The sequence below is a fragment of the Oncorhynchus kisutch genome, linkage group LG9 (genome assembly GCF_002021735.2).
Source record: "Oncorhynchus kisutch isolate 150728-3 linkage group LG9, Okis_V2, whole genome shotgun sequence".
Taxonomy (NCBI): domain Eukaryota; kingdom Metazoa; phylum Chordata; class Actinopteri; order Salmoniformes; family Salmonidae; genus Oncorhynchus; species Oncorhynchus kisutch.
Window position 1 is genome coordinate 21,732,662 of NC_034182.2, and position 21,893 is coordinate 21,754,554.

The 21,893-nt window shown below is 41.0% G+C and overlaps 2 protein-coding genes and 1 non-coding gene across 5 annotated transcripts; 1 reads left to right on the forward strand and 2 right to left on the reverse strand.

Moving 5' to 3' along the window:
- Positions 1 to 22: 22 nt before the first annotated feature.
- LOC109896418 (lysophosphatidic acid receptor 6-like) lies at positions 23 to 13,622 on the reverse strand. 2 transcript variants are annotated; one of them, XM_031832109.1, is made up of 7 exons: positions 13,038 to 13,622; positions 8,448 to 8,580; positions 2,434 to 2,589; positions 2,130 to 2,328; positions 1,458 to 1,784; positions 1,240 to 1,337; positions 402 to 1,120 (listed from the first exon to the last, which is right to left on the reverse strand). In XM_031832109.1, exons 2-7 carry the CDS (start codon positions 8,551 to 8,553, stop codon positions 1,047 to 1,049), a joined length of 960 nt encoding a protein of 319 aa, XP_031687969.1. In that variant the 5' UTR covers positions 8,554 to 8,580; positions 13,038 to 13,622; the 3' UTR covers positions 402 to 1,046. The 2 variants fall into 2 exon arrangements, with proteins under 2 accessions (XP_031687968.1, XP_031687969.1); XM_031832108.1 differs by lacking the exon at positions 8,448 to 8,580 and having other exon boundaries at positions 23 to 1,337; positions 13,038 to 13,618.
- Positions 13,623 to 15,636: 2,014 nt separating this feature from the next.
- trnaw-cca (transfer RNA tryptophan (anticodon CCA)) lies at positions 15,637 to 15,708 on the forward strand. Its single transcript has one exon. It is a non-coding gene; the product is annotated as a tRNA-Trp (tRNA).
- Positions 15,709 to 16,337: 629 nt separating this feature from the next.
- LOC109896417 (transmembrane 4 L6 family member 4-like) lies at positions 16,338 to 20,586 on the reverse strand. Of its 2 annotated transcripts, none has more exons than XM_031832110.1 (5): positions 20,199 to 20,586; positions 19,637 to 19,702; positions 18,770 to 18,921; positions 16,772 to 16,958; positions 16,338 to 16,697 (listed from the first exon to the last, which is right to left on the reverse strand). In XM_031832110.1, exons 1-5 carry the CDS (start codon positions 20,391 to 20,393, stop codon positions 16,689 to 16,691), a joined length of 609 nt encoding a protein of 202 aa, XP_031687970.1. In that variant the 5' UTR covers positions 20,394 to 20,586; the 3' UTR covers positions 16,338 to 16,688. The 2 variants fall into 2 exon arrangements, with proteins under 2 accessions (XP_031687970.1, XP_031687971.1); XM_031832111.1 differs by having other exon boundaries at positions 16,338 to 16,700.
- Between the last annotated feature and the right edge of the window lie 1,307 nt (positions 20,587 to 21,893).

The window sequence follows — 21,893 nt, forward strand, 5'->3', positions numbered from 1 at the left end:
CACTGACACTGACACTGACTCAACTCCAGCCACTTTAATAATGGGAATTGATGGGTAATGATGTAAATATATCACTAGCCACTTTAAACAATGCTACCTTATATAATGTTACTTACCCTACATTATTAATCTCATATGCATACGTATATACTGTACTCTATATCATCGACTGCATCCTTATGTAATACATGTATCACTAGCCACTTTAACTATGCCACTTTGTTTACATACTCATCTCATATGTATATACTGTACTCGATACCATCTACTGTATCTTGCCAATGCTGCTCTGTACCATCACTCATTCATATATCCTTATGTACATATTCTTTATCCCCTTACACTGTGTATAAGACAGTAGTTTTGGAATTGTTAGTTAGATTACTTGTTGGTTATTACTGCATTGTTGGAACTAGAAGCACAAGCATTTCGCTACACTCGCATTAACATCTGCTAACCATGTGGATGTGACAAATCAAATTTGATTTGATTTGAGTTGCCATCTTAGAGCAACAGCAATGAGCAAACAGTCGGTGGTTGTATTTGATTAATGTTTCTTGAAAAAGCATGGATTTCAGCAAACAAAGAAAGGCACGCAACTAAAGAGTACAAACATAGACACAAGGTAAGTGTTTCATAATTACAAAATGTTTAAGCATTGACCTTGGGTGAATCAATGTAGTTGGAGCTGAATTACACAAAGCCTGGCCTCTGTCCACTCTGTTGGTGTATTTCATCAGAACGTTTAGTTAGCTACTCTTCATCAACCAATTAATGTCAGTGAAAGGCTGAAAAGTCAACAAAACAGGATTCCCAAAGCAAAGACCCAGCAGGAATGAGTAGATCCCGACACCATTTGAGCCATGGACACCTGGGCCTGCATCATTTAGCCTCATGTGTAACATCTGCAAACGTCAATAACCGATGCAGCTCTGTAGACGAGGCTTCATTGGATAAAAGTTCAATGAGAATCGTATCCATGTGGATCCTTTTATGAATTCACAATTGTTATAAAGACTCCACATTTGAACTATATTTAAAGTCTTTCAGGTATTGACAGGTCCCCTGGATCCCCTCGTGTTGATCCCCTCAGAGCTGTGACTGTTTACAGGGAACATCCATAATGCCCAAATGTTAGACTCCGTCCCCCTAATGTTCAAGAGACTGTTACGCCCTTGATGGAACATCTTTAAAGTATCGACTGGTCCTCTGGATTCCCTGTTGTTCCTCTAAGAGCTGTTCTGACAGAATCCTTATCCATCTTCCCCCTGAACGTCTCTGTTGTGAAGTAGTAGGCTAGTGGGTCCAACATGGCATTCAGACAGGCCACCATTAGGCTGTAATAATAATAATAATAATAATATTTTTAATAACAAAATAATAGGTCATATTAATTCAAATACAACAGACAAGAAATGTACAACATAAATAGATACAGTAAACCTAAAGCTACCTACCTATAGTGGTATGCTGCCAGAAGGGGGCATGTTATCGCCTCCCTATGGACATAGAGGAGGGCCAGAGTCCCATGGTAGGGCAGGAAACAGGTGAGGAATATCACCAGGCTGATGGTGATCATCCTCTGAATCTTCCCAGAGTCGATGAAGTCTGTTTGGGCTATGGAGCTCCTTGCGATGGCCTGGATCAATGCCCAGGAACAGACTAACATCACCAATAAGGGGATGCCGAAGCCGACGGTTAAAGTCGAGGCGACCGCCATGGGCTGCATGGCGTAGACTGGGAGGTTCCCGAAACAATTGACCTCGATGTCCTTGGACACCTCTCTAAAGAGAGAGGGAGAGAGAGGGTACAGAGAGAGAGGGAGAGAAAGAAAAAGGGAGAAAGAAAGAAAGAAAGAGAGAGAGAGAGAGAAAGAAAGAGAAGAGAATATCAGTGTCTATAGAAATGAAAATACGTTTAGGACTGACGTGATGTTATAGGGCCATGAGTTCTCTCTGACAGGGCCTGTATTCATAAAGCGTTTCAGAGCAGGAGTGCTGAACTAGGATCAGGTCCCCCCCTGTCCATGTAGTCTTGTTAATTGTGATCGAAAAGGCTAAACAGATCTTACATCAGCACTCATGTTAACCTGACCAGGAAAAACTCTTGGCCCTAGTTGTATCCTATACCTGCGTTTGGAGATGTAGATGGGGAGGCTGGCGCCTGCGGTGAGCAGCCACACCCCAAGGCAGACCAGCGGGGCTTTCTTACGCCCCTCCTGGACCCAGGACAACATGGGTAGGCACACGGCCATGCAGCGGTCGAAACACATGCAGGTGAGGAGGAATATGCTGCCATACATGTTGACCAGAAGAACCAGGCCCATCCCTGAAATGAATGAATGAATGAAGAAGAAGAAAAATAAGGATTGACTTGACTAAATGTACATGTTATAGACCCCAGCCCTGGTAACAACCCCGAGCCAGCCATTACCTTCACACAAGACCTGAGGTAACCCGGACAAGCCCAGATGGTAGTAGATCCTCAGGGGCAGAGTGAGGACCAGGAGGAGGTCTGCGATGGCCAGGTTTGTCATGTAGACCATGGTGTGGGACCACAACTTGGTATAACAGAAGAAGACTACCAGTGCTGTAAGGTTGAACATTGAAAATGGAGAAAAAAAAGCTTAAATTGCAACTCAAGTGAGTGCTGCGGTTGTATTTTTACAGGCTTTGGTTTTTCCATTCAGCATATGGGGTGCACCGATTGGTGTCACCTTGCTAGTCACTATGCGTTACACCTGTGCTGGCTTGTCCATCTTGTTAGTCAGAAAGTGTTTCACCTGTGCTGGCCCAGGTGCTGTTTAAGAGTGGCTGGCCCAGTGATCCATTTGGTCTGGATAGATGCAAAGAGTTAACGCCTTTAGTTGGCTCTCCCTATTATTATTCTATACAAACAATCCTTTGAAGGAAACTGTTGATGGGGACAGAATATGCATCACTGTTACAGAATTTCCACATGGGAGAGGATATTGGAAATTTTATCAAAGCCTATTGGATGCTAACTTGTTTTTAACCAGGACAGAATAATTTATAACTGACGTTTTCCGACATAACATAGGTGCCGCAGATCCCCTTATTGTATGGGACACTTTTAAATGTGTCTTTAGAGGCCATGCAATACAATATCACTTGTATAGGGAAACTCATGTGAAGGCCAAATTACAGAGGAGAAACTTCTTGATGCAATTAAAGCCTTTAAGTCCGGGAAAACGCCAGGGCTGGATGACATACCAGTTAAGGTATGCCAAACCTTTTACGATGTACGCAGAGGACCATTATTAGCATGTTTTAACCACTCCTATAAAAATGGTAGATTATCAAATACTCAACCAGGTCTGATTTCATTACTAGTGAAAAAGGACCAAGTGGTAAAAATAAAGATCCAGTCCATTTAAAAAAAATGGAGGCCCCTTACAACACTGTTATACAATTGTGGCAAAATGCATCGCGGATAGAATTTAAATGGTATTGTCGGATATTGTTCATCCTAATCAGACAGGTTTTTTACACAGACGATACAATGGAGATAATATAAGACAAGTACTGGAAACAATAGAGCACTATGAAAAATCTGGTATGGTATTCACATAGCTGACTTTGAAAAGGCTTTTGATAATGTTGACTCAAATGTATTTATAAATGCCTGGAATATTTCCATTTTGGAGAATCTCTTAAACAATGGGTTACATTTTTATTTTAGATTTTTTTATTGAACCTTTATTTAAGTAGGCAAGTCAGTTAAGAACCAATTCTTATTTACAATGACGGCCTACACCGGCCCAACCCAGACGAGGCTGGGCCAATTGTGTGCCGCCCTATGGGACTCCCAATCACGGCCGGTTGTGATACAACCTGTATAGTAACCCTAGGTGTGAAATATTAAATAATGGCTACTTCTCAGAAAGTATGAAACTGTCAAGAGGAGAAAAACAAGGTTGTCCACTATCAGCATATTTATTTATTATGGCCAACAAAATGTTAGTTATTAAAATCAGATCTACCAATAATATCAAGCGGCTAGAAATCCAGGGCTTAAAAACAACGTTTTCTTTTAGATCCACAATTTGGATCCCTCCACAGCCTCATAGAGGATCTAAATACCTTTTCTAACCTTTCTGGATTACAACCAAATGATGATAAGTGTCACGTTCTGACCTTAGTTCCTTTGTTTTGTCTTTATTTTAGTATGGTCAGGGCGTGAGTTCGGGCGGGCAGTCTGTTTGTTTTTCTATGTTGTATTTTGCGTTTGGCCTGGTATGGTTCTCAATCAGAGGCAGGTGTCGTTAATTGTCTCTGATTGAGAATCATACTTAGGTAGCCTTTTCCCACCGGTGTTTCGTGGGTGATTGATTTCTGTTTCTGTGTGTTCCACACAGAACTGTTTCGGTTTTCGTTTCTGTCTTTCAATTTGTTATTTTGTATTTTCGTGTTCCGTGATTTTGTTCATTAAAACATGACGAACACGTACCATGCTGCATATTGGTCCGATCTCTCATACTCCTCGCCAGAGGAGGACGAATCCTGTTACAGAATCACCCACCACCAAAGGACCAAGCAGCATGGTAACGGGCAGCAGCAACAGCAGCAGCAGCGATCTCAGGACTCCTGGACATGGGAGGAGATCCTGGACGGCAAAGGACCCTGGGCACAGGCTGGGGAATATTGCCGCCCCAAGGCAGAGCTGGAGGCAGCGAAAGCTGAGAGGCGGCGGTATGAGGAGGCAGCACGGCAGCGCGGCTGGAAGCCCGAGAGGCAGCCCCAAAAATGTCTTGGGGGGGGGGCACACGGGGAGTGTGGCGAAGTCAGGTAGGAGACCTGCGCCAACTCCCCGTGTTTACCGTGGAGAGAGAGGGACCGGGCAGGCACCGTGTTATGTTGTGAGGCGCACGGTGTCTCCGGTGCGCGTGCATAGCCCGGTGCGGTACATTGCAGCGCCTCGTATCGGCCGGGCTAGAGTGGGCATCGAGCCAGGTGCCACGAAGCCGGCTCAGCGCATCTGGTCTCCAGTGTGTCTCCTCGGGCCGGGGTACATGGCACCAGCCCTACGCATGGTGTCCCCGGTTCGCCAGCACAGCCCAGTGGGGGCTATTCCACCTCGCCGCACTGGCCTGGCTATGGGGAGCATTCCCAGTAGCAGGCTCGGTGCTCGAGACCTCCAGTGTGCCTTCACGGTCTGGTCTATCCGGTGCCACCTCCACGCACCAGCCCTCTGGTGGCAGCCCCCCGCACCAGGCTGTCTCTCCGTCTCCTTCCTACAGGTGCTCCCGCCTGTCCAGTGCTGCCTGAGTCTTCCTCCTGCCCAGCGCTGTCAGAGTCTCCTGTCTGTCCTGAGCTGCCAGAGTCTACCGTCTGTCCTGAGCTGCCAGAGTCGCCCGTCTGTCCTGAGCTGCCAGAGTCGCCCGTCTCTCCTGAGCTGCCAGAGTCACCCGTCTCTCCTGAGCTGCCAGAGTCGCCCGCCTGTCCTGAGCTGACAGAGCCGCCGGTCAGCCAGGAGCTGCCAGAGCCGTCAGTCAGCCAGGAGCTGCCAGAGCCGTCCGTCACACCGGCGCTGCTGGAATCGCCCTTCACTCCGGAGCTGCTGGAGTCTCCCGTCCGTCCGGTGCTGCCGGAGTCTCCCATCCATTCGGGACCCGGGGTTAGCGTCCCCAGTCTGTGGTCGGTGGCGAGGGTCGCCGTTTTTAAGAGGCCACGGAGGCGGATAAAGAGGCAGAGAAAAACTATGGTGAAGTGGGGTCCACGTCCCGTGCCAGAGCCGCCACCGCGGACAGACACCCACCAAGACCCTCCCCTATAGGTTCAGGTTTTGCGGCCGGAGTCCCCACCTTTGGGGGGGGGGGGGGTACTGTCACGTTCTGACCTTAGTTCCTTTGTTTTGTCTTTGTTTTAGTATGGTCAGGGCGTGAGTTGGGGTGGGCAGTCTATGTTTGTTTTTCTATGTTGTATTTTGCGTTTGGCCTGGTATGGTTCTCAATCAGAGGCAGGTGTCGTTAGTTGTCTCTGATTGAGAATCATACTTAGGTAGCCTTTTCCCACCAGTGTTTCGTGGGTGATTGTTTTCTGTGTCTTTTTATTCCACACGGAACTGTTTCGGTTTTCGTTTCTGTCTTTCAATTTGTTATTTTGTATTTTCGTGTTCAGTGATTTTGTTCAATAAAACATGACGAACACGTACCATGCTGCATATTGGTCCGATCTCTCATACTCCTCATCAGAGGAGGACGAATCCCGTTACAATAAGTGTAATAATATTGGATCACAAATATTGGATCACAAAAAAATCTAACTTTAACATTACTGTGTAGTTTACCAATAAAATGGTCTGACGGTGATGTGGACATACTCGTTATTCAGATCCCAAAAGAAATAAATGATCTTACTACAATACCTATTAATAGAAAGTTAGCAAAAATAGATAAGATCTTGTTACCATGGAAAGGAAAATACCTGTATTTGTGGAAAAATCACCCTGGTTAACCCTTTTGTCATATCCCAGTGTACCTATTTACTTATGGCCTTGCATGTGCAAAAAATATTTCATTTGATTTAGAATGGCTACCCAGACTTTAGAAAGGCTGCAGTCATACATAAATCCAAACTAGTTCTCCAGTAGATTATTAAGAAAGACTCACCCTTTGTTCAATAATTGCCCTTTTCCCTTTACAATATTTCACTATTTGAAAATGAAATCATCTCCAAAATATTTGTCTTTTTAAAACAAGCCAAACAAACAACATATTATGGTTAAATATACTAATTGATTAAAAAAACATACTTTTTTGGAAAAAAATATTAATAAGGGTATAATCTTTGTCAGTTATATCATAAAGAGGACTGGTGAAGTCATGTCACACATGCAGCTAACAGCTAAATGTATGGAAATGTCTCCTCTACCCAAAATTACAACCAACTAATTGCAGCATAACCGCAAAAATGGAAGAGGCAAGTGGAAGGGGGGAAAAGTAAGGAACTTGTCTGTCAGCCCTGCATTAAAAACAAAATTGGTTAAATAAAATTGTGTTACATAAAAAAGTATACCAGTGTCATTTTAGGACAAATAATTGACAGCTGTGCCATACAGATTGCAAACAAATGGGAAGAGATTTTCGATGTACTGATTCCATGGCACATGGTTTATGTGCTTATACACAAAAAGATGCCGGATTCAAAACTTAGAATTTTCCAATTTAAATGATTATACAAAATTCTTGCAACCAATAGAATGTTATATATATGGGGGATACAACCATGCCAGCTCTGTAGATTTTGCTGCGAAGAGACAATCATTAGATCCTTTGTTTTAGTACTGTCCATATGTAGCTTGTTTTTGGTCGAAGGTTCAGGAATGGCTGAAGAATTGCAACATTTACCTGGAGCTAACTCTGCAAATAGCACTGCTGGGTGATTTTAAAAGTCATAGTCAATCAATCAATTAAAATATAATATGTTGAGCAAAATGTTAATCTTTCATTTACAATCTGTAGAAACTATGAGAATAAAAAGCTTCTGAACTTTTGTGAAACAGCGCAAAACTATATGTCAAATAGAAATCAAAATGAGATGGTCTTCAGATATAGATGGGAGGGGTTGAGGGTAGCTGAAGCTGAAAAAAAGATACTGTAACTATTGTAAAATACATTAGTTACAGTATTCGAGCCCTTTGACTTTTTCCACATTTTGTTACATTAGAGCCTTATTCTAAAATTGATCAAATAAAATACAAATCCTCAGAAATCTACACACAATACCCCATAATGACAAAGCGAAAACATGTTTTTGGACATTTTTGCAAATGTATTAAAAATAAAAACAGGCCTCCCGGGTGGCGCAGTGGTCTAAGACTAGCTGTGCCACCAGAGACTTTGGTGGCACAGGCTCCTTCTCTGCCGGCCGCGACCGGGAGGTCCATAGGGCGACGCACAATTTGGCCTAAAATGTTTCATTTTTTGATTTTTAATACATTTGCAAACATTATTTTTTTAAACTGTTTTTGCTTTGTAATTATGGAGGATTATGTGTACATTGATGAGGGATTTTTCTTTTAATAAGGCTGTAAAGTAACAAAATATCAAAAGTCAAGGGGTCTGAATATTTTCAGAATGCACTGTATGTGTCTCAGAGAAGGAGGGCTGATTTAGGATCAGTTTTGCATTTCACATCACAATGAATAAGAATACATGGATGGGGAGGGCCTGATCCTACAGTAGATCCATTCTGAGATGCCTGATACATATGACCCGAGGAGGCTTCATTTGTGATGTGATAGATTGTTGGCTCCATGAAAATAAAGGAGAGAGGGCTCTGCTTTATTTTCAAGTTTTCTACTCCGCTAGCCAGCACCTCGCCTAAATAGGTGTGCGTTTCTTTTTGTTCTAGATCGTTGGCTCCAAGCACCCTTTTAGTTCTTTATGCAAGAGGATAAGAGTTGAGTATGTTCTCTCCTTGTACCTGTGAGATTGAGGAAGAGGCCGACAGTGAAGACAATGACGTAGACCCCCACGAAAATAAGGTTAATCTGGGGCTCGGTGCAGTTATGGGTGGTGTTGATGGTCATGGTTACCTCGTCTTTGGTGGTGCTTTTCTGCAGAGGGGGCGAGCGTGAGAGAGAGAGAGAGAGAGAGAGAGAACGTGCAGGGGATAGCGAGAGAGAGCGAGAATGTCAGTTACATGTGGACATGGCTGGTTTCCTGCTACTTATATGTGAATTCTGTTGAGTCAGGAAGACAGGAAAGAGAGGCGAGACAGATAGAAAGAGAGAGATAGAAAGAGAGCCAGATCAAACGGTTTCCTTTGAGGTACCTCTACCACAACCACCACCATTTCCTCTGAAGAATCTGTAGTCCCCTATTAACCAGTTGTGTTTGTGTATGTTTGTGTGTGTGCAAGAGAGGTGGTGGTGGGAGGGGGGGTGACTCCACAGCAGAGAGGTGTGAAAGTCATCTCTGTCTCTCAATTCAATTCAAGCAATGTATTGGCATGGGAAACGTGTGTAAACATTGCCAAAGCAGGTGAAGTAGATAATAAACAAAAATGAAATAAACAGTAACAAATTAACAGTAAACATTACACTCACAGAAGTTCCAAAATAATAGATTTCAAATGTCATGTGTGTATATACAGTTGATGTCGGAGGTTTACATACACTTAGGTTGGAGTCATTAAAACTCGCTTTTCAACCACTCCACAAATGTCTTGTTAACAACTATAGTTTTGGCAAGTCGGTTAGGACATTTATATTTTTCCAACAATTGTTTACAGACAGATTATTTCATTTATAATTCACTGTATCACAATTCCAGTAGGTCAGAAGTTTACATACACTAAGTTGACTGTGCCTTTAAACAGCTTGGAAAATTCCAGACAATTCTATAATGTCTGTAGAAGCTTCTGATAGGCTAATTGACATCATTTGAGTCAATTGGAGGTGTGCCTGTGGATGTATTTCAAGGCCTAACTTCAAACTCAGTGCCTCTTTGCTTGACATCATGGGGAAATCAAGACCTCAGAAAAACAATTGTAGACCTCCACAAGTCTGGTTCATCCTTGGGAGAAATTTCCAAACGCCTGAAGATACCACGTTCATCTGTACAAACAATGGTACGCAAGTATAAACACCATGGGACCACGCAGGCATCATACCGCTTAGGAAGGAGCGGGTTCTGTCTCTTAGAGATAAACATACTTTTGTGAGAAAGTGAAAATCAATCCAAGAACAACAGCAAAGGACCCTGTGAAGATGCTGGAGGAAACAGGTACAAAAGTATCTGTATCCACAGTAAAATGAGTCCTATATCGACATAACCTGAATGGCCGCTCAGCAAGGAAGAAGCCACTGCTCCAAAACCGCCATTAAAAAGTCAGACTACGGTTTGCAACTGCACATGTGGACAAAGATCGTACTTTTTGGAGAAATGTCCTCTGATCTGATGAAACAAAAATAGAACTGTTTGGCCATAATATCTATCGTTATGTTTGGAGGAAAAAGGGGGAGACTTGCAAGCCGAAGAACACCATCCCATCCATGAAGCACGGGGGTGGCAGCATCATGTTGTAGGGGTGCTTTGCTGAAGTAGGAACTGGTGCACTTCACAAAATAGATGGCAACTTGAGGGAGGGAAATTATGTGAATATATTGAAGCAACATCTCAAGACATCAGTCAGAAAGTTAAAGCTTGGTCGCAAATGGGTCTTCCAAATGGACAATGACCCCAAACATACTTCCAAAGTTGTGGCAAAATGGCTTAAGGACAACAAAGTCAAGGTATTGGAGTGGCCATCACAAAGCCTGACCTCAATCCTGTAGAAAATTTGTGGGCAGAACTGAAAAAGCGTATGCGAGCAAGGAGGCCTACAAACCTGACTCAGTTACACAAGCTCTGTCAGGAGGAATAGGCCAAAATTCACCCAACTTATTGTAGGAAGCTTGTGGAAGGCTATCCAAAACATTTAACCCAAGTTAAACAATTTAAAAGGCAATGCTAACAAATACTAATTGAGTGTATGTAAACTTCTGACCCACTGGGAATTTGATGATAGAAATAAAATCTGAAATAAATCATTCTCTCTACTATTATTCGGACATTTCACATTCTTAAAATAGAGTGGTGATCCAACCTGCCTAAGACAGGGAATTTTTACTATGATTGTCAGGAATTGGGAAAAACTTAGTTTAAATGTATTTGGCTAAGGTGTATGTAAACTTCCGACTTCAACTGTACATCTCTCTCCCTCTTCTACGTCTTTCGATTTCTGTCTATCTATGTTCCTATTTATCCCACCATCTCCCTCTCTTACACTTCTTCAAAGCACCCATTTTACAAGTAGAATGTACTGGTCTTTTACGGAGTTATTGTGAAAGAGGCTCCATTTCCCCAACAGTCTGTCTGTTTATTTTTTTGTGTATTCATTTGTATCCCCAGAGGGGTATCCCACAAAGCAAACTAGATCTACTCAGGGTTTTCTAAACTTAACCGGCTTCAGTTAGCTTGACATTCCAGCTCAGGCTTCATCCAAACGTTGACGGTTGTTATTGCTCGTCCACCTGCCACTAACTCTTGAAGGCTTGGAACTGCTCGTGCATGTCGCACGTGGCTCGTCGAATGCTGAATTCTACAGTAAGACAATGCATCAATCCCGAAAAAGTCAAATAGGGGGTACTTATATTTGTCCAGTTTCACTGCATGTACAAGTGGGTAACCAAATGAGTGTGGAAATGTATTTTTGGTATCCCAACTCCTCCTGAGACACCCTCGGAGAGTGGGGTCACGGCTAGGGATCAAAATGAAATAAAAGTTATCTTGCAAATTCAGCAAGCTTATGGTGTGAAATAGGCTTTTAGAAGTGCTCTTTGCAATCTTTGCTAAAGGGATGGAATCTGATTTGATTGGTCCTCAACTCGCGCCTCAGTCATTTCATTCAGGGTAAGTGGAGTTAGCCGTGAGTAAGCCTGCCTTACCACAGTAGAAGGATACCCGTCTGATCGACACTAGACAAAGTCTGCTACCCAAAATGGCATCCTATGCCATTTATAGTGCGCTACCAGGGATCTGGTCTAAATTAGTGCACTATGTTGGGAATATCATGCCATTTGGGACGCACATCTATTTTCACTGTTGTTAGTTTTGTATACAAAAAGTCTAACTGCCAAGATGATGAAATTGGGATGGTGAATAGCAATAGCACAAAAAAGCAACAAAACAAAATACATAAACGCAACAAAAGATTTAAGTGCTTTTGTACGGGGTGTGGTAGTAGGTACCAGGTGCATTGGTTTGTGTCAAGAACTGCAGCCAACTCGATACAACTGGGGGAAGCATTGGAGTCAACATGGGCCAGCATCCCTGTGGAACGCTTTCGACACCTTGTAGAGTTCATGTCCTGATGAATTGAGGCTGTTCTGAGGGCAACTCAATATTAGAAGGGTGTTCTTAATGTTTTGTACACTCAGTGTAATATTTAAATAGGTTATTGCATTTACCAAAGAGGAACAACAAGGCGTTCTTACTACAGTGAAAGCGAATGCCTTTATTAATGTCTCATAAAGTCATGGAGACTGTAAAGCATGAGCAGACACTACATGACTGCTACAGTGTTGCAAAACAGTTGAGAAATGTAAACTTGTTGAAATGCTATGTCTCCTAAATATGTATATTTTTTTGAAAATCTATTTAATTCCATTGTAGCCCAGATGTAATTGTTTTCTATGGTCTAGATCAGGGTTCCCCAACTGGCAGCCCGCTGGGTGAATTTTGCCCCCAAATTCGTATGTTTTCATTAAAATAACATTTTGGGTGTTTTCATTTTTGACCAAAAAAACACCAGGAAATCAGCTCCAAGTGATTTAATTTAAGAAATCTGTTCCAAGGTATTCCCACGCATAATAGAGAGACACGACATGATTGTATACACATGTAAGCGTAGTTTGAAATGATTATGCTTTAGTCAAATATTATATCTGTTTGGGTATCTTCTGGTCAATTTGCAGTCACAAATAATTTGTAATTATGTTCCAGCCCCCTGACCGTCCGCTCAAGAAAAAATCAGTCCGCGGCTGAATCTAGTTGCTGATCCCTGGTCTAGATGGTGTATTTTACTGTCTGTTTGGCACATTTTACTCGAGTCTACTTTTGCGTATTCAGTCACGTCACTCTCCATTGCAACGGTGTCTGTAACTGTGGAGAATAAAGAAAAGATGATACTCTGTGTGAAGCAACAGTTGAGATGTTAATCTGTCAAGTCTTCTCATCTTTTCACTCTGACTTTTTCTATTTCTCTCTCTTTCTCGCATCACCTATACTGTAATGTAAATACACACACACACACACACACACATTCAGTAGTATCAACACAAAAACACACACATATGAAGTTATCATTCTACCTCATCTGCAGTTATTGATGCTGCCGTTATTGATGCAGTTACAAAGTATCATTGATGTTTGGAAGCATACAGTACCAGTGTTGAGTGAATATGATGTTGGTATGTAGAAATACTATAGTCATAAACAGCTAATAGTGGTTGCATGGAATGGAACTCACCTGTTGGATGATTCTGTGAGTGGGAGATTCTCTTTCTGAAGTTCTTGAGATCTACAGTAAATCACGGGTACCTTGGTTCCTCTCTCTTTTCGCTCTGAACTGCAGACAACGTCTGAATCATCAGTCTGCAAAGAAGGAGTAGTCCCTCTCTCAATCGCTCTTCTCGTTTTCTCTCTTCATCGCTCTCTCTTCTTTCTTTCTCACACCACTCTTTTTCTCTCTCTCTCTCTCTCTCTGCTCTCTTTTTCCATATCTTCTCTCATTCTTCTCTCACTCTATATCTGTGTTGTAAATGTATGTCTCTCTGTCTGTGACATTATTGACTGTTTCTCTTCTGCGTTTATAAGGGGAAGCTCTCATTGCATTCACACACACACAGCCTCTCTTTTACGTTTCCTGTCAAGGGCCTGTCATGTCAAATAATGTCCCCCGGCCAAATAGTGTCCCTCTCTTACTTCACAATGAGTTCTAACTTCTGTTGTGCAAAAGACGGTGATTTTGACGGTGACAACCTGCTGCTCCAGAGGACGGAAAAAAACAGAAAGAGAACACTATTTCTTTACTATATATTTGTCTTCATATAAGAAAAAATTGTTAAATAGGAATAAATAATTTAATCTGTTTTTAGATTAATTTTATATTGGCATTGCTAGCTATTTACTGTATTTTCCTCAGCGAGTTTTATTTAGCTAACTTTAACTAAGTTTGCTAGCTCTGCTTTCTGTGTATCTAGCTAGCTGATAAAGTAATTCATATGTTTAAAGTAATGACTAAAGGATTCCACCCTGAAATCATATAAATGTATGAAATGTGCTAAGAGTCATAATTCCATAACATGTGTGACTAGACCATTGTATTACTATGTGGTAAGGTGGGACAAGTTAAGAGGGAGAAATGTATTGTTGAGAAAACAGAGGCTGGTAGACTACACATGACCTGACAACAGGAGGACCCTTCCAAGGCCTCTCTTATCTTGGGAGGAAAGGAACGGCGAGAAACTGCCAAGTGATCTGTCTGTGTGTCTGTGTGTGTGTGTGTGTGCGTAGAGGGGATTATAAAGACTGTTCAAATTTTGGTTGACTTTAGAATGTTCTCTGAATAAACTACAAACCTTTTGCAGAATCTGAGACTTTGCCTAATTATTATTAAACCCAGGGTCTTACAAACCTCTGGGAATTAGTCAAAGCTTAAATGACTGTTAGTTATCATCATTGGGATTGAAAATTCTCGTGACACTAGCTAACTGTTATTATAGCTGCTTTCTGTTTGTATGTAGCTTGTGTAGCAATATTGATGTTACTCATATTGATGTTACACAGGAAACGGAAACCAGTTGTTACTTACTTGATTAATGTGCTGGTTAACAACATGCCTAGTAAAGTTTGCTTAACTATATATCTTTGTCTGTCGTGACTACAACACAAAGCATATTTAAACATGGTGGCAGCGGTACTCAAAAGATCCTGGATCTCATCGATGTAAATGAAGAATACATCCCAGGCGGCAGTTTGAAAAAAAAGTGCCGCGGTTACAGGTGCTCAAGGGAAGACGTACAAAAGCCACTACTTATAATGAGTGAAAATCTTCTGAGACCGGGGATGGCAAACTGTCAGCTGGAGAAGTTCAAAGAAAGACAACAGAAGCAGGCAAAGTACTTCGACACCTCTGCTAAGGACCTCACAGAGCTGCAACGAGATGACAGGGTGAGAGTTCAGCCACGCACAGGACAGAAACAGTGGTGGCAGAGGGCCACAGTAGTCGGACCTGTGGAGCAAAGATCCTACGAGGTGAAGACAGAACAGGGACAAGTCTTCAGGAGAAACAGGCCATCCGAAGACCTATACACCTGAAAGAATTTGTGTGAAGGTAAAAAATAATAATAATTGATGGGCAGTCAGAGACAGTAAACAAACATTTAGTTCACATTCCAGTTTATTGCAGACATGGACTACAAGCCAAAGTTATGTGGAGTCTGCCTTTGTTGTAAAAAAAAGCAATATTAATTTGACTCATATTGATGTTACACAGGAAACGGAAACCAGTTGTTACTTACTTGATTCATGTGCTGGTTAACAACATGCCTAGTAAAGTTTGCTACACTATATATCTTTGTCTGTCGTAACTACATCACAAAGCATATTGAAACAGCTGGCACTCTAATGGCATGCCTCACCGACATTTTCTTTTATCTTTCCAAGTGAGAGTGAGAATTATTAGCCTGCCACTGACTTTTACGTGACTGGAAGAGAAGGAACGGACATTTAAATTCACTTGGCAATGCATGCTGTTAATCACGACATAGCTAGATATAACTGTTAATTTGGATTCGGGAAAAAAACCCGCTTTGAATCCAGAAGTAATTCTATTTTTATGTAATGAAGAATGTACATCCCATTTGAACAGTATCGGTATCAAACCGTTTTTAATTTAAACGTTATATTGTATATTTTTATATGATTTAGGCTACATTTCGCAAATCGGAAGAACCATCTTGTACAGTTGTAGTTACCAATATAACAAATAAATGTTACAACGTAACCATTTTACTACAACTAACAGAGAGAGAAATATAAACCATACACAGATTTATTTCTATATGGACCTCGTGGCGCAACGGTAGCGCGTCTGACTCCAGATCAGAAGGTTGCGTGTTCAAATCACGTCGGGGTCATGTTATTTTTGCTTAATGGTGCAATATGCAGATAATCGATCCGACATTTCGTCTTTGCAAAAATTACAATAGTTCGCCAGATTACAGTTTGTTTATGTGACAAAATAAGCATGTGCAGATAATCATTTTACCAAACCGTTGTGAAATATATTTTCCATAACCAAAAATATTGTGTTTAAAGCTGGTGTACAAAACCGAAAGTAAAAGATGCACAAAATAAACGTTAGAACGGGAAGTATAGAAATAACGGACATAGAACAGATCTACCGCTTCTTAGACTTGCATTCAATGCGAATGACAGATCTATAACTTAAAATTCTATGTGAATTTCGTCGGTTCGCGCAACAAGTGACTGACTATATTGCAGGTTTGAATGTCTTACTTATTTCTTCCTCCATACTGTTTCATCTAGGCTACATTTGTAACGGAATCATTCAATAAATGTAATGCTATGATCATGTAATGAATGATTACGATATATGTATGTTCTGTTGAATAATACCCTTCAACTGTGAGCATATTTACTTACAATTTAATAAAATATTTTCATGAGAAGCATTTTGACCAGGAAATGTAACACAAAAAAAAAAACGTCAAAAAGGAGATAAATAATAAACATAATTTGTTTTTTTCACCCAGCATTTATTGCAAAATATAACATAAAATATGCATAGAATTATATTGAAACATGAGAAACATAAGATTTACAGAATGTCATATCAATGAACATAACTACTGATTATTACAGTCACTGATGTGTGTTGAACAGCCTAATACACTAAGCCATTATAAGTCTATTATAAATACCCTTTGTAGGCCATAGAGAAGAGACAGTGAATACGTCAACCTTTCTTCAATAACCATTCATTCCTCTTGACAAATGGGCACAGATGGGTTGTGGTCAGTTCTTCTTTGTGTTCCTCAAGTGGTCAAGTGGTCGTGGTTGAAAAATGGTCACAGTCGATGGTCATCATGGATCATCACGCTTCCTACTGGCAGGAAATAGAGGTCAACGGTTAGGTGAACACCAATCCTCTTCCTTCCCCCCCCCCCACTATCTCACCTCCCTGCCGCCACAGGTGCCACAGATGCATCCGAACAGTCCGTTGACAATCTGTATTCCACACAGCACCAGCTCCAGACTTGCCACCACCAACAGCGTGGCGAACAACCCAAGGTTAAACTCCACAACACCTTCGGGCTCTATACACTTTGTCCACAGGTCACTGTTGCCCAGGTAACTCCCGTTGCTGCAATGAGGAACAATCAATTATATTAATATTTTGTCAGAAAGTTCTTTACAGTAGCCAGCACTAGTCCCCAAAGACAAAAATAAATATACATACAGTACCAGTCAAAAGTTTGGACAAACCTACTCATTTAGTGTTTTTTCTTTATTTGTACTATTTTCTACATTGTAGAATAATAGCGAGGACATCAAAACTATGAAATAACACATATGGAATCATGTAGTAACCAAAAAAGTGTTAAACAAATCCAAATCTATTTTATATTTGAGATTCTTCAAAGTAGCCACCCTTTGCCTTGATGACAGCTTTGCACACTCTTGGCATTCTCTCAACCAGCTTCACCTGGAATGCGTTATTATCCTGTTGAAAAACAAATGATAGTCCCACTAAGTGCAAGGCAGATAGGATGGCGTATCGCTGCAGAAGGCTGTGGAAACCATGCTGGTTAAGTGTGCCTTGAATTGTAAATAAATCACAGACAGTGTCACCAGCAAAGCACCCCCACACCATCACACCTCCTCCTCCATGCTTCACGATGGGAATCACAAATGCGGAGATCATCTGTTCATCTACTCTGTGTCTCACAAAGACACGGCAGTTGGAACCAAAAATCTCAAATTTGGACTCATCAGACCAAAGGACAGATTTCCAGCGATTTCTTTGGCCAAGCAAGTCTCATCTTCTTATTTGTGTCCTTTAGTAGTGGTTTTTCTGTAGCAATTCAGGCTGTATCACAACCGACTGTGATTGGGAGTCCCATAGGGCAGTGCACTTATTGGTCCAGCATTGTCCGGGTTTGGCAGATGTAGGCCGTCTTTGTAAGTAAGAATTTGTTCTTAACTGACTTGCCTATTTAAATAAAGGTTACATTTATCTGTATTTTTTATTATTCGACCATAAAGGCCGGATTCACACAGTCTGCTCTGAACAGTTGATGTTGAGATGTGTCTGTTACTTAAACTCTCTGTGAAGCATTTAGTTGGGCTGCAATTTCTGAGGCTGGTATTTCTAATGAACTTATCCTCTGCAGCGGAAGTAACTCTGGGTCTTCCGTTCCTGTGGTGGTCCTCATGAGAGCCAGTTTCATCATAGGGGTTGATAGTTTTTGCGATTGCACTTGAAGAAACTTTCAAAGTTCTTGAAATGATCTTGATTGACTGACCTTCAATTCTTAAAGTAATGATGGACCGTAATTTCTCTTTGCTTATTCTTGCCATAATATGAACTTGGTCTTTAACCAAATAGGGCTATATTCTGTATACCACCCCTACCTTGTCACAACACAACTGATTGGCTCAAACACATTAAGAAAGAAAACATTTCACATATTAAGTTTTAACAAGGCACACCTGTTCATTGATATGCATTCCAGGTGAAGGTGGTTGAGAGAATGCCAAGTGTGTGAAAAACTATCATCAAGGCAAATTGTGGCTACTTTGAAGAATCAAAAATCTAAATATTTTGATTTGTTTAACACTTTTTTTGTTATTAAATGATTCCACATGTGTTATTTCATAGTTTTGATGTCTTCATTATTATTCTACAATGTAGAAAATAGTACAAATATATAAAAACCCTGTAATGAGTAGGTGTGTCCAAACATTTAACTGGTACTGTATATTATCTTTGGAAAATCAGTCTTTGACCTCAATGGGACTACCCGGTAAAAAAAAAATATTTTATTTTATTTAACCTTTATTTAACTAGGCAAGTCAGTTAAGAACAAATTCTTATTTACAATGACGGCCTACATAAAATAAACCATAAAAATACAATTTAAAACAAGTAATAAAATACATAAATAAACTTACTTGTTCAAGAAAGGTCTCCCCCACCCTGGAACAGATGTTGGTGTTTCCGTAAAGAGGCAGACAGGTCCATTGGACAGGCCCAGGGCAGATGTAGCCAGACTGTACAGTGCTCCAACAACCCCAGCAGCAGCAAACCCAATGGACAGGAACATCTAAAGTGTAGCAAGGATAATCCAGAGGTCAGGGGTCAGGGTAAGAGAAGGTTGAGTATGTTGTACATTTCATCTTTGTTGTGTATTTACTACTTAGAAAATACGATTTATTTGGGCTTCTACAAACTTTGCTTAACTAAAGGTTGAATAAATACATTGAGGCAAAAAAGTATTTTCTTTCCTAATTTTGTCTGTCATAGTTGAAGTGTACCTATGATGAAAATTACAGGTCTCTCTCATCTTTTTAAGTGGGAGAACTTGCACAATTGGTGGCTGACTAAATACTTTTTTGCCCCACTGTACAGTGCATTTCTCAGCCAGTAGTTATATGTTTGATTTATCTTGTAATGTTATGCTTTTGCCTGTCACAAATTGCTTTGTTGTGGAATTACACTAACCATAATGTGGGAGAGTGTTACTTTGTGGGCAGTCATTGGCCACAGACCCCAGTGAATTATTTCCTGGTATTACACCTGTTTCACCAGCAGGGGGTGGTAAAGTCAAGCAATTTCTTCTTTAACCATTATGGCTGTAACTGTCATTGCCCCCCCCCCCCCCCCCCCCATAGTCCCAGAACCCCTCACCCTCTTATTGTGTCAGGTGTTATGGGCTTAAAGTAGGCACAGGTTCTCTTTAACAACTGATATAGGATCAGATATGAATGGTTAAGGTTGGGATTGGGGGAGAGCAGTAGTTAGAGTGTAGTTAGACTTACCCCACAGCGGTTGGCACAGCAACCATTGCTGCTAGTCAGGTGGATATGGATTGCTGGAATAAGGCACTGAAGAGAGAGTGTGAGAGAGAGAGAGAGAGAGAGAGAGAGAGAGAGAGAGAGAGAGAGAGAGAGAGAGAGAGAGAGAGAGCAAATAGGTAAATAAAACATTTGAGAATACTTTTATCACAACTGTTGGTGTGGAGAGGCATATTTAGAGAGAGCATATTTAAAATGTACATATAGTCAGCAACATCAGGGGAATTAACATTTGGGAACTGTTGGTCACAGTAATGTTACATTATTCCACTTCAATTGTTTTTATCTTGGAAATGACCACACAAACCTGTGATGGTGTGACCAATACTCTATAGAATCAGCATGTCTAAACCAGGGTTGGGGTCAATTGCATTTCAGTTCAGTCAATAAGCTGACGTTTCTATTCAAATTTGATCAATTTCAATTGAAAATTTTCAAACTGACTGGATTGAAATGGAACTGAACTAAAGCCGAGTCTTTGAAACCAATTAAGTCACATAATAGTCTAACTAAACTTTAAACTCACCATGATTCCTCCGCCGATGACACCTCCCATGTATTTGACCTCGTCGGTGATCCGGGCTCCATTTTCTTCTCTGTCCAACTTGGCGTACTTTGTCGACCAGTCGGGGAAGAACGCAATGATGTTACAGATTATTGAGACCCCCGCCAGGACGTAGAGCGAGATCGCAATGACCTTAGAGCACTTTCCTGTACACATGTTGCTAGTTGTACAGTTTCTTCAACGTTGAGGGAGGAAAAAAATGTCTCGTTGGTTTCCACGAAAAATGAGATATGGTAGACTTCAGTTATCTCTCTACAGTACCTCCCCCACTGAGAAGAATTCAGAAGATTAAAAAAAAAAAATGTCAGAGACAACTCCTCCTGTGCTCTCTTCTCAGCTAGCTACAGAATGGCTCTAGAGGTAGATGCGAAGCTGCTTAAATCCTGGTGGTGGTATCTGGGGTGGAGGTTAGCTTGGTAGAGGAGGGGCTAGTTAGGTGATAAAACTAAACTATAGACCACCCCATCATTGACTCCAGTGACCAGGGCCGTGCACCGACCTTTGGAGTGGCAAGTGCTAACATCTGCATTGTAGGCTTACTTAAAAACAGTTGAGTTGAACCCTTCCCTGTCACTGACCATGAGAGACGACATACAACTTTAAAAAGTAGCCTGTGTGCCACTACTCATAATACCGCTAGGTGCCGGTAGCTTCTGCAGCAGCTGGAGGTCAAGTGCAGTGCACTCTAGCGTGGGAAAGAAAAAAGGAGAGGAGTGGGGAGGGGAATTTTCCAAGATTAGAATATGAGAGATTACCTAGTTTGATGGGCAATTATTTACAGAAAAGGAAATAAAATATACTACTAGTATAATAAAAAGGTATTATTTAAAAAATACTCCCAATCTGAAAGGGCACTTTTTTTAGGGCACTTTTCTCATAGGAAGGCGAAAGGTTAGGTGCTTAGGAGCGGCTAGAACCCTATCTGTGAACTCGCCTGCCAGTGACTGCAACACTACATCACCTTTAGTTGGCCTTATTATTGAGTCATAAAACTGGGTTGGGTTTGTCCATCCACATGGAGTCAGGCAGTAGTGGAAAAAGTACTCAATTGTCATGCTTGAGTAAAAGTAAAGATACCTTAAAAGTTGTTAGGGCTATCCGCTGAAAAGGCAGAGCGCGAAATAAAAAAATATTTTTTTGAAATATTTAACTTTCAAACATTCACAAGTGCAATAGACCAAATTAAAGCTTGACTTCTTGTTAATCTACCCATCGTGTCCGATTTAAAAAATGCTTTACAGCAAAAGCACACCATATGATTATGTTAGGTCAGAGCTTAGTCACAAAAAAACACATACAGCCATTTTCCAGCCAAAGAGAGTAGTCACAAAAAGTAGAATTAGAGATTAAAATTAATCACTAACCTTTGATGATCTTCATCAGATGACACTCATAGGACTTCATGTTACACAATACATGTATGTTTTGTTCGATAAAGTTCATATTTATATCCAAAAATCGCAGTTTATATTGGCGCTTTATGGTCAGTAATGTTGTGCATCGAAAAACATCTGGCGAATTTTCAGAGCCACATCAATTTACAGAAATACTCATAATAAACTTTGATAAGAGACACAAGAATTATGCACAGAATTATAGATTTACTTCTCCTTAATGCAACCGCTATGTCAGATTTCAAAAAAACTTTACGAAAAA